Source organism: Dipodomys spectabilis, unplaced genomic scaffold (assembly GCF_019054845.1).
Source record: "Dipodomys spectabilis isolate Male_0828 unplaced genomic scaffold, ASM1905484v1 ptg000069l, whole genome shotgun sequence".
NCBI classification, from domain to species: Eukaryota; Metazoa; Chordata; class Mammalia; order Rodentia; family Heteromyidae; genus Dipodomys; species Dipodomys spectabilis.
In genome coordinates, this window is record NW_024870746.1 from 19,009,126 (window position 1) to 19,021,886 (window position 12,761).

Below are 12,761 nucleotides of genomic sequence, written 5' to 3' on the forward strand. Positions count from 1 at the left end.
TTTGCTCAAGGCTAGCACTCTACCACTTGAGCTACAGTGCCACTTCCAGCTTTTTCTGTTTATGTGGTACTGAGGAATCGAACCCAGGGCTTCATGCATGCTAGGTAAGCACTCTACCACTAAGCCACATTCCCAGCCCCCCACCCTTTTTTGTTTTTTAAGACAAAGCCTCACAATGTTACCCACTCTGACCTCAAACTTGTGGTCCTCTTGCCTCAGCCTTTCAAGTAGCAGAGCTGACATGCATGTGTTGGTTTTGTGCTAAGGGTTTGAACTTGAGGACTCACGCTCAGACTATGATTCTCCTACCTTCAGCCTCCTTCATTGCTGAGATTACAGGCATGAGCCACCACATCTAGCTTATTTCTTATGATGGGTCTCACTGTCTGTCTAGGCTGGCTTTGGACTGTGATCTTTCTGTTCTTAGCCTCCTGAATAGTTGAGATTACTCCTATTTATTGTGGGAACAGAATACGTTTTTCTGGTTTTAGCTTTTGGTTAAAATTCCTCAGCTTGCACTAATATTTCAAAGATAAAGTTGAATATTCATGACCTCCAAAAGCTAGGATTCAGGAAAAACTTTGGCCTAAGAATTGTAGTATTATGTCCATCTCTGTACTTATGTGTTAGCCTGAGATTAAATGTTAGATTTTTTTTTTTAAGGCTTTGCCTGCATTAATTGAACAAGCAGATGGGTTTTCCCAAGTCTTAAAGATGCAGCCTGTTATTCAGCTCCAAAGGATCCACCAGGAAGTCTTCTCCAGTTGTCACAGGAAGCCAGATGCCAAGCTTGACAGCCTCATCTCACAAGTAGAAACCACACCATCAGAGACTGCCTCCAGGGGAACCTCTAATGTGGTACTTAAAAGAAAACAAGCTCAAGACTGCCCACAGAGAAGATGGTATCCCCTAAGGCCTAAGAGAATTAATCTTGATACGTGACCATTCGTTTGTTGTGGGAGTTGAAAATAGGTGTTACTGACATTTAATCGCACATTCTCACCTAGAATAAATTCATTTAAAAGAACAACAAGTTCATTTATATAGTCACATTAACTGCTATTCTGGACACGATGCATATCTTAGCATTCCATTCGTAGTATTGCCATAAGGCCTCCAGTGGACTTATATAATATGCACTTACTATCCTCAAATGCCAGCCACTCACTCTGGGCTGTCTTGCCCTATTCTGGAATTTCGTGAGCTACATGTTCTGTGGACTTCCTTGATGTACATCTTTCTTTAAGGCTATGGTCTGCCTGGGGGTTCTCTTAAGTGCTTTAAACAAACATCAGTGCCACACAAGTACAGTTTGACTCCCTAATTGGTTTTCTCTTTGTTATAGAATCACCTAATTTGGATTTCTGGAATTAATTTTAGAATTTTGTTATGTTAAGAAGACTATTGTTTGTGCAAGAATTATTTTTTAAAAATTGGTATGTAGTCATGTGTTTTGCCCACACTTGTCCATGGAAATTTTAATATGACTTGGAACAAATGGTTTCTTTTTAGAATTCCTCATTTACTTCTAAATAGATCCTTTAAGTTCAATGTGTGTGTGTGTGTGTGTGTGTGTGTGTGTGTGTGTGTGTGTATCAATACATTGGCAAATTGTCATTTTTCAGCAAATTCAATTATACTGAAGTATTGCATACTTGAGGTTTGTATGTCAAAGATAAACCATCATTATAGCAAGTTATTTTGTACTGTTCTTCTAACATTTAATTTCAGTTTCTTAAAGCTTCTTATGTCTTACATTCTACAATGTAGACAGGGCATCTAACTTGCTGTTTCCCCTGAAGTGACTGATACCTCCGTCCATTTTTAGAGGAATTCAATTAATCATGGCTGGGAAACCTATGATGTCTTCCTCATTGTATCCACATAATCACATCAAGATTCTATCATATAGCCACTTTATTCCATTCTTGCATTCTGTTTGATGTTACAGTTTGAAATCTGTAAATTTGTATGTATCAGTGTGGATTTTTTTCATTAAAATGATGTGTAAGGACTGAAATATGATACTATTTTTAATGGTTGTCTGAAGCATGTTTTTAAATTATACTTTTATTACCTTTAAGTAGTTGTATAAAGGAGTTAACATTCAACAGTGCGTGTTGAATACAGTGCATCTTGATTGGTGTCATTCTTTTCATCATTCTCCCTCATCATCGTAGGCATTCTTTTTTGTTTTGGTTTGTCCTGGGACTTGAAATCAGGGCCTGGGTGCTGTTCCTGAGCTTTTGTGCTCAAGGCTCATGTTCTACCACTTTGAGCTACAGCGCCACTGCTGGTTTTCTGGTGGTCAACTTGAGCTAAGAGTCTCATGGGGACTTTTCTACCTGGGCTGGCTTCGAACTGTGATCCTCACATCTCAGCTTCCTGAGTAGATAGGATTATAGGCATGAGCTACTGGTGCCTAGCTTTAAAGTTGTTTTGAGTTAAAGATTGTTGATATTCTTACAGTGTTCTTTCATAATCTTACAATTATGTATGACTTATTTTACTTTGAAAGTTTTCAAACAAGAAAACTGCTAGCCAGGCGCCGGTGGCTCATACCTGTCATCCTAGCTACTAAAGAGGCCAGCAGCTGAGGAGCACAGTTCAAAGCCAGCATGGGCAGGAAAGTCCGTGAGACTCTTATCTCCAATGAACCACTCAGAAAACCAGAAGTGGTACTGTGGCTCAAGTGGTAGAGCACTAGCCTTGAGCTGAAGAGCTGAGGGACAGCATCCAGGCCCAGAGTTCAAGCCCAGCACTGACCAAGAAAAGAAAACAAAACTGCTAATGCTATTAGATTATATAAGGTAATTACATTATCATTACCTAAAGAAATGTTCTCTCCCCCTTTCAAGGGATGTTATTGAGATATTGAGATTTACAGTGTGATACCTTGGATTTACCTCAAAATATTTCAGCAAAGAAAAGGAATAGATTAAGAGAATGTAGAATTTTAATGACTCTGTAATGAATATATCTACTTTTGTGTCCAGAAGTGTTATAATTAAAACAGACAACTAAATCTTGAAAACTCCTTGAGAACTCAAAATTTTATTCCACAATTATAGCAGATTTTAAAGTAGAAATGCTATTGGAAAGATAGTACTTTAGCATTAGTAACTGAGACATAACTATCATTCATAATATTCAGTACGTATGCATTTCAGCAAGAGAAATTACATTTCTTCATAGACCAAAAGTTTAAAATTTAAGGATTACAAAAAGGACAATATTTTTAGGAAATGTTGAGACTATGAAAGAAATACTGAAAATACAGTCTTGATTTCTGTGTTGGAAAAGGAAGACCAGATGAGACAGAGTCTAAAAATTCTCTTTCAAGGCTAGGTACCTATTTTCACCTGTACTCCCAGCTTGAGACTTGAGATCTTGGAAGATCTTGGAAGAGATCTTGGAATTCAATTCAAAGCCAGCCCAGTCAGTAAAGTCCATGAGACTTATTTTGCTGTTGTTAATGGGTCTTGAACTTGGCCTGGGTGCTGGTCCTGATCTCAAGGCAAGTGCTCTATCATTTGAGCCACAGTGCCACTTCTGTTTTTCTAGTAGTTAACTGGAGATAAGAGTCTCATAGGGGCTGGAAAGGTGGCTCAGTGGTAGAGTGTTTGCCTTGCATGCATGAGGCCCTTGGTTCGATTCCTCAGCACCACATAAGCAGAACTAAAGCCGGAAGTGGCAATATGGCTCAAGCAGTAGAGCGCTAGCCTTGAGCTGAAGAGTTGAAGGACAGTGCCCAGGCCCAGAGTTCAGGCCCCTCGACCGCCAAAAAAAAAAGTCTCATGGACTTTCCTGCCTGGGCTGGCTTCAAACTGATCCTCAGATCTCAGCCTCCTAAGTAGCTAGGATTACAGGTGTGAGTCACTGGCACCCGGCAATGAGACTCTTGCCTCCAGTTAACTACCAAAAAGCCAGAAGTGGTAGAGTGCTAACTTTGAGCAGAAAACCCAGAGACAGTGTCCTGATCCTGAGTTCAAGCTCCTGGATTGGGTACACACACATACACACAAAAGTGATATGATACAGGAAGTATATCTCAAAATGGAGAATGAAGAAATAGAAATGATACAAGAAACACCCCCAGAACTGAGGGGTGCCAGTGCTATGGTTTGAATGTGCTGTGCCTGCCAGAACACCTATGGAAGTGCTGGTCCTAACATAACAGCATTGACAAGTGGTGAGACCTAAAAAGGGGTCATTGGGTCATGGGGCTCCACCTTCATAAAGGGGTAAAGGTAGTTCTTGGCAGAGCAGAGCAGAGCAGGTCAACTTCCTACGCTTGCACTCTTGCTTCCTCTTGCCATGCCATCGCTTTGCACAAACCCATTTGCTCTTCTGCTTTTCCACCATGTATGGCTAAAACATGGTTCTTAGCAGAAGTTGAGCAGACACCGGTGCCATGCTCTAGTTAAATACGCCTCTTCATGATAAAGTCCCCTGCCTCAGAATTTTATGGTAGCACTTAAGTTTCCAGATAGAAAAGACCCACTAAACATTGATTGCATAAAACGGAAAAACAAATTCCCACCCAGGCTTACTGATGTAATGGCAAAGTGTTGATGTTCATGCCTGTGATCAGTCCTAGCTACTCAGGAGGCTGAGATCTGAGTGAGGATTGCAGTTCAAAGTCAGCCCTGGCAGAGAAGTCCATGCTTATCTCCAATTAACTACTAGAAAACCAAAAGTGTCACTGTGGCTCAAAGTGATAGAGTGCTAGCCTTGAGCAAAAGAGCTCAGGGACAGCCAGCATCCTGAGTTCAAGCCCCACAATGGGGGGGGGGGGGGAGTTCCAAAAACTTCCACAAGGGGAAGAGTTCATAAAAGGAGGAGAGTTTAAATGGCATGGAAATAAACTCTAGAAGCTAGATGCAATATGTTCTTGAAATTCTCAGCAGGAAAAAGTTACATTCTAGCTTACTTCATCTAGCCAAATTGATAATCAAATGTATCAACTGTGAGGCTAGCCAAAAGCCATTTTCAGATATACAAAGTCTCAAAAGAGGAAAGCCACTTTGTGGCACAAAGGATTAACAAAATGCCAGCTGTGAGACCTGGGAAACACCCCAAGAGAGAGCAGCACAATCAAGTCACAAGGATGCTGCTCAGCTGAGCTGGACAGCAGCCTAGCAAGACGAAGTTAAAGGGAGAACATGTAAGATTCCAAATGAGATTTTTCAGAAGGAAAAAAATTCAGCTGCTGATATAAGGAGATATAGTACTAACCATCAGGAAGGTAGCATAAAGGAATTATTTTAGAATATTACTCACGCTTAAGGAAATGAAAAAAATCAGGCAATTATTCACTTCAGCAAAACCAGAATATTTAAATAAATCATAGTTACAAGTTAGCTCCATGGTGAATAATATTTATATTGACATACTAAGAACAAAACTGAGTCTTACTGGAGAATTGAGAGCGCTAGACTGGCAGGCTGAGAGGCTAGGAAGGAGCACATAGCACAGCCCAGGTACGGAACAAGCTGACAGATGTTGACAGGCTGGAGTAAACTGGAAGCCCCCTGTGGCTGCTGGGTCCTGGGCTAACCTGGACACAGATTGGAGCAGCCAGTAGGAAAAAGAGGAGGTGTGGGGGGAGGGGGAGAGAAATACAGGGATAGGGACACTGAGTACATTTCAATTTCAATATCTCATTGAATAATGGAAATATTTCAATATTTAAACCGTTCGTATGCTTGTTCCAGGGTGACCATCCAACTAGCAGCCCTGGAATGGGAACGTTGTGGATGGGGCTTGAGTCAGTGCACAGACTCTCAAATTGTTCCAGCAAGACACCACAAAGTATGCTTATTATTCAGAAAATACCAGAATAAAGAGTGAAAAGTGTTGGCTGGGAAGGTGGCTCAGTGGTAGAGTGCTTGCCTTGCATGCATGAGGCCCTGGGTTCAATTCCTCAGCACCACATAAGCAAAAAAGAAAAAAGCCGGAAGTGGTGCTGTGGCTCAAGTAGTACAGTGCTAGCCTTGAGCTGAAGAGCTGAGGGACAGCGCCCAGGCCCAGAGTTCAGGCCCCATGACCAGATGCCAAAAAAAAAAAGTAAAAAGTGAAAAGTGTTAACTGCATGAATTTAATTGGGTTTTTTGGTATTGTCTTACAGATTGGATTTTTTAATTATGTGAAAATTATACTAAAATTTGTCTTTTTTTTTTTTAAGTGCTGCTCTTGGGGCTTGAATTCGGGGTTTAAGCTTTTGCTCTACCACTTGAGCCATAGCTCCACAGCTCCACTTCTGGCTTTTTGATGGTTAATTGGAGATAAGTTTTTCACAGGTTTTCCTACACAGGCTGTCTTTGAACTGTGATTGATAGATCTCAGCCTCCTGAGTAGCTTGGATTACAGGCAGGCGCCACTTACATTTGACTTTTAAGTGATTCTAAAACTATCATAAAATGAATGTGAATTATCTTCTGCCTGTCTTCCCCTCACCATTAAGAAATAAATTCCAGAAGCTACCAGGCTTTCAATTACATTGTCACAGTGTATTTCAGATAAGCTTTGTATTCTGCATTTTTGTGGAGAATTTTAGTTTTAGTTTCTGTGAGGGTTTTTATTTCTCCCTACTGACTATTTGTTTTGCAAATACTCTTATTTTCAAGCCTCTGTGTACGAAAATGAAGGGGAAAATTCAAGAGAACTACTAAAGCAATCTTGGGGATATTATGTGAAGGGGTTTAGGGATATTAATGTCATATCTATGTGAAGCTTCAGTGACTAACTGCTGTTAGTCACTATTGTCTCTGTTGTATTCACTAATATTGAGTGAATGTTGAATGCATGCATGCATGATTTCATATTGGCAATTATGCCTTGTGGCATTCATATTCTTTTTTTTTTTTTGTCATGGGGCTTGAACTCTGGGCCTGGGTGCTGTCCCTCAGCTCTTCAGCTCAAGGCTAGTGCTCTACCACTGAGTCACAGCACCATGTCCCGTTTTTCTGGTGGTTTATTGGAGATGAGTCTCATGGACTTTCTTGCCTGGGCTGACATTGAACTGTGATCCTCAGATCTCAGCCTCCTGAGTAGCTAGGATTATAGGCATGAGCCACCAGCACCCAGCTCATATTCATTTTTAATTGAACTTAGAAGATGAGTTTGTTGCAAGGGTTAGAGGAAAGGGACATATACCAAGGAATATGGGAAAATTGCCTAACGTACATTTCTCCTGGCTCCTAGCTAGAACTAAGTCTAGTCCTTATATCTGTCCATGTGGGACATCAGGGCAGAGGGTTTGCATTTACACCCTCAGCTTGATCCCCTGCTCCTCGCAGGCGTATCTTTCTGGTTCTCTTTTCCTGTGGCTACTTTCCCTTGCCTTATGAAAACCCAACTAGGGTAGAAAACCCAACTCCTTTGAGATCAGATTGGGCTACAGCAAGCCACTATTTCATTTAAAAAAGAAGAAGAGAAAAAAAAGAGGGAGGGAAGAAAGTGTAAGGAAAGAAAAAGGGAAGACAGAAGGGGCAAAGAAGAACAAATAAGAAACAACTGGTGCTCTGCTCCAGCTGATTCCTGTGCCAGGAAGGATGGGGCACCTGGTTAGCACCTAGATTGCCGCAGAACAGCGCCCATGTTCTGGGCGCAGGCCCAGGGGCAGATTTTAAGGCCTCCCCGGTTACCCACCCATTGGACTCCTTACCTACTCTGCATCTTCTACCATAATGACATCACATCCTCTATTCCAGATCCCACCTATCCCAAACCCAGAACGTCATGATCGTTCCAACCACATTCAAACAATATCCAGAAGCCATTTTTTGTAATCCAAACTTCTCATTGTTCCAAATATTTGACTCCAAATAATACATGCATACACTCTCCATGTGTAAATGGAGGTAGAGACCCTGCCCATGAGCAATTGGCTCAGTCACAGAGACCTCAGTGGCAGCTGGGGACCCCTGAGCAGCGGGGAGGGGGGGACCAGGCAGGGAGCTGGAGAGCTGGGGAAGACACAGGCGCCAGAGCAGCCTACACTTTTGGTTCCAGAGAGAACATGAGAATGAAACTTGGGGTTTAGAGTTCTGTGGAATGAACTGCTTTCAAGAAACAGTTTTATCAGCTTTGGAAACTGACAGAGCAGTAAGAAATTCCCGTAATTTACTGGCAAGTTTTAGTATTTGCTGCATTTTTTTTGTGATTAAATCCAGAACAATAATTCTTTGAACAAGTAAATCTTTCAGATCTGACAAATGATTCTAAAGAACTAAACTTTATTAGTTTGGGTGTGGTGATGCACACCTGTAATTCCAGCACTGAGGAGGCTGATCTGAGGGAGCACTGAGTGAGGCCAGCCTGAACTACACTGTAAGGTCCAAGTCAGTCCCCACTATTAAGATTATTCCCAGGCCAGGAGCTGGTAGCTTACACCTGTAATCCTAGCTACTCAAGAGGCTGAGATCTGAGGATCTGGGTTCAAAGCCAGCCTGTGCAGGAAAGCCCATGAGACTCTCATCTCCAATAAACCACCAGAAAACTAGAAATGGTGCTGTGGCTCCAAGTGTAGAGCACTAATCCTGAGAGAGAAATCTCAGGGACAATGCCTAGGCCCTGATTCCAAGCCTCACGACCCCCCCCCCCCCAATATTCCTCATTTATTTTTTCTTTCATACTCTAAAGGAATAAAAATTCTGACTCGTCAACACACAGTGCTCTGCTCGGATTAATGGACTCTGTGCTCGGTTACCCACCCAGCCTGTCTACCAGGCTTAACCTCGCCCTACCCCTCTGTGTAACACTGGGCTTTACCTGCTGGAGGCTTTACCCTCAGGCCCTTAACTATACTAGAGACAGTAAACCAGAGAGACCTGCTGAGTTACAGCAGAGGAACCATGACCAGGGTACCCGAATGTGGCTGTGAGGGAGCTCCAGAGAGCTGAGCCCATGGCATATGTGATAGATACTCAGAGGAGGCTGCGGTACCCCTTCACTCTCTCATACACCCCCAACTTCTCAGTTTTCCCTAACAAATACCCCTCTCTATTTCCTATCTCATAGATTGGGTTATTTAAATAAACTCACAATATTAGATTTGTTCCAGCTGCATTCTATTTTATGTAGTTCAAGATAAGAGATTATGAAAAGGAAAGGAAGAAATTAAAAGCCATAGCTATTAAGTATAGCAAAACTGAATGAAAGTCCACTAATAGAGTGAGTCATAGAATTATTTAAAGCAATATATACATCATACATTCATTTATTACATAAATAGATATTTATATAAAGAACATGCAAATGCATACATATATGTTTCGCATGTGTTAGTATATTTGTTTACGCAGTTATAAATTGGGTCTCATTTCATTGGTCAGGCTGGTCAAAACTACCAATAGGTAGGCCAGTATCATCTCTCTGAGTAAGAAATGCAGACGAAGAGAGTAAGCATCTTGCCACCTTCCTAGCATTCTGCAGACTGTATTGACTTGGACAAACAAGGCCTTTGGGCTCCAGCTAGTCTCCATGGTTTGTGTAAAGGCCTGGTCTCCTTTCACCATTATATAAGGGTCACCTAGTTGGTTCTTGACATTTACCAACATATGTTGACAAACATTTCTGAATGTCCCAGGAGTGCATGCATGCCTAATAGTCATGGATAATGGCTGCACCTAATAAAAGTACTGACAATTGTTGGAGGCATTTATGTTAATGATGTTAGTTGTATGTTGTTGTTGTTTACTGCTTAGGAAATATCTATCACTTGGGGCTTTATTAAGAGCCACTAGCAGCCTTCACTGCTCAAGATAATGGTTACAAGAAATTCTGAATTAGTCACCTGTGGAGCCATTAAGATGTCAAAGCAAATTCCAGACAAGCAAGTCATAGACTGCTTAGGAGAAAGATGTGTCACAGGTTTCAGTCACTGTGCTTTCACTTTGGTGATATTAAATTATATTTTGGTAGACTACTGCTAGAAATTGTATCCATTTTCAATCTTATGTAGTATCTCTTTAGGAGAATATTTTAAATTAATCTAACCTCTGCGCATTTCCCGTCAAACCTTGTTCCCCTTGACCTTGAGTGACCCAAGATGTACTGCCCTTCAGTAACTCAGAAACAGAGCTTGGGCTCTGCCTGGAACAAAGGGTGTGGAATCACTGGGTTCTGTGGGGTTCTGGGATGGCTGGACATCTCTCCCTTCCCCACAGTCTCGGCCTCTCCCTTTCCATGTAGCCTCTCCAGCAGAGTAGCTGAATTCCACCCACACATGACAGCCCAGGGATCTCAGAACCGCAAAAGCAAAAATTGCCAGCCCTTTCTGTCTAAGATCAGGGTGGGCATATCATTGCCACTATCTTATTTATTAAGGCAGATCTCGGGCACCTCTGACACAAGAAGGAGTTAGAAGATGGGGGCTGTGTGGGTCACCAACACTTAGAGGACTGGTTCATTGCAGCCACCAACTTCTTGGTGCACCACTTCAGTCCAGAAACTTTAGATGGGATTACATCCAAAGCACCTGGCACAGTGCATAGCTTCTTTTGGGCTCCCAGTAAATGTTTGTTGAATGAATACAGGTGGAGCATCTGGCCAAGACTGTGCTTACGAGCTACAGCCCCACAAGGATTGCAGACGTTCAGGTTTTTCTTTCCTTTTTTTTTTTCGGTAGTGGGGCTTGAACTCTGGGCTTGGGCGCTGTCCCTGTGCTCTTCAGCTCAAGACAAGCGCTCTACCATTTGAGCCACAGTGCTACTTCTGGTTTTCTAGTTTCACAGATCTTCCTGCCCGGGCTAGCTTTGAACTGTGATCCTCAGATCTTAGCCTCCTGAGTAGCTAGGATTACAGGCTTGAGCCACTGGTGCCCAGCAGAAGTTCGGGTTTTAAAGAAGAAATCAGAGCAACTACTTGCAAATTCATGTCAATTTGCTAACCCCCCAATTGCTACTCTGATGTGTTGGTTTCGCCTCGTTAGCTATCATGCTACATTTTTTTTAAATGTATTTTTTTTGTCTTTTCTTTTTTGGTACTGGGGATCGAACCCAAGACGTTGCACTTGCTAGGCAAGTGCTTTGCCACTGAGCTACATCCCAGCCCATCATGCTACTTCTTATAAGGCATCAACTACCAACTGTAATTGTTTCCTTTTCAAGAATCTGTTCCAAACACATAGGAAGCTAATAAACAAATTACAGAATTTGCATCCTGTAAAAAGAAAAAAGAAAAAGATATAGTATCTAAATGACTAAGAGTGGGTAGTAAACCTCTTGTTTTACAAAGAATGGGGGCTTGAGCACTTCCTGCCAAAGTTTGTGGTGTTTCCCAGGGCTCTGTTGAGTCTGAGTGCTCAGAAGGCCGCCCCTGACCCTGTCACACTGCTAGAACTCCCTCCACCCCTGCTTTCCACATCTACAGGAGTTGAATTGAAGACATAGGTTGTAAGTGGCTGTATCTCAGGTCCCCAGATACTGGGTTGCCACCACATTAAAAGTGGCTTCCTTGGAAAGAATCAAGGCTATGTGGAGGTATCAACCTGGAGTAGCTCCAACTCCCTAGAGTTACCAAGCTCTGTTAAAGCAGCTCCTAAGGCACTTAAGCGCTTTGAAGTCCCCAGGGTACGTCCTTTTCCAAGGAGCACTTTGCCAAGAGTCCTGGCACCCATTTGAGATGAATGTGAGAAACGGCCATGAAACAAGTTGCATCTCTCTCCCTCCCACCCCCACACAGCCCCAGACATTCAATCCACCACCACTGAGGAGCCAGCCAATTCCTGGAACTGTCTGGATGGTGGCTTTTATTAAGAGCCACATTCTTGAGTCACACAACCAGTAAGGCTTAGTAAGTCTTTGCCATGTGTGGAATCCCAGTAGAAAGGAAGCTCTGTAAGTCATCAGATCCAGCTCCCTGTTTTCATGCAGCAGAGGGTCCCATAACCATAGAGAAAACATAGGCTTCCCTCTTGGTCATTTCTCCTCATGGGATAAAATAATATGATAATGAGGCTGACATGCCAAGGAGAGACACTTGGTTAATTCATCCAGGGAAGCAACAGGTAAGATTAGTGATTCAGTTCTGTGGAAGGATCTTAGGCAGAGGTGAGAAGCTGCTGCTCCTCTGCTTCTTAGGGGAGAATAAGAGGAAATGGGTTTGAAGAACAGCATGTGGAACCAAAAATAAACACGGAGAACTGCCAACCATCAGCATTAAGTCCTGGAAAAGGCAGCTCAAAGTCTTTAGAAACAAAACAAAACAAAAAGGACAGGCTTGTGTAAACACAGTATCTCCAGCTATCTCTCCAAGATCTTTCCATATTACCAATAGTTGTCTCTGGGTAAAGAGATTAAGAATGGTAAACAGCATACTTTAACAATTTATTAATTGAAGATTAATTGAAGATTGTTATTAATTATCAAGAACAGTTTTCATGAATATTTTTGTAGCTTCTAATTTTCAATAATAACTGCCTTTCTCTTCTGTGTTACTGGGGTTTGAACTCAGGGCTTTGCACTTGCTAGGCAGCATTCTACCACTTGGCCATGTCACTAGCCCTTTTCTTCTTTAGTTATTTTTTCCAATAGGGTCTCCTATTTATGCCTGGGTGGCTGGGATGGTAATCCTATATATGCTTTCCTTGTAGCTGGAATGATATGCATGTACTGCCATGTCCAGCTTTTACTGGTTGAGATGGACGTCTCACTAACTTCTTTCCTGGGTTGGCTTTGAACTGTGATACTTCAGATTCTCGACTTCCCAAGTAGCTAGATTAAGTATTTATAGAACACTCTACCCAATAGGTGAAT

At 42.1% G+C, this 12,761-nt stretch overlaps 1 protein-coding gene across 1 annotated transcript in view; it reads left to right on the forward strand.

Moving 5' to 3' along the window:
• The window catches only part of Nsl1 (NSL1 component of MIS12 kinetochore complex), a 29,595-nt gene extending 27,558 nt beyond the window's left edge, over window positions 1-2,037 (forward strand). The window contains exon 6 of the mRNA XM_042681857.1: window positions 664-2,037. Coding sequence (XP_042537791.1) covers window positions 664-942 — 279 coding nt within the window. The 3' untranslated portion in view covers window positions 943-2,037. The remainder of the gene's footprint in view (window positions 1-663) is intronic.
• Window positions 2,038-12,761: the final 10,724 nt, after the last annotated feature.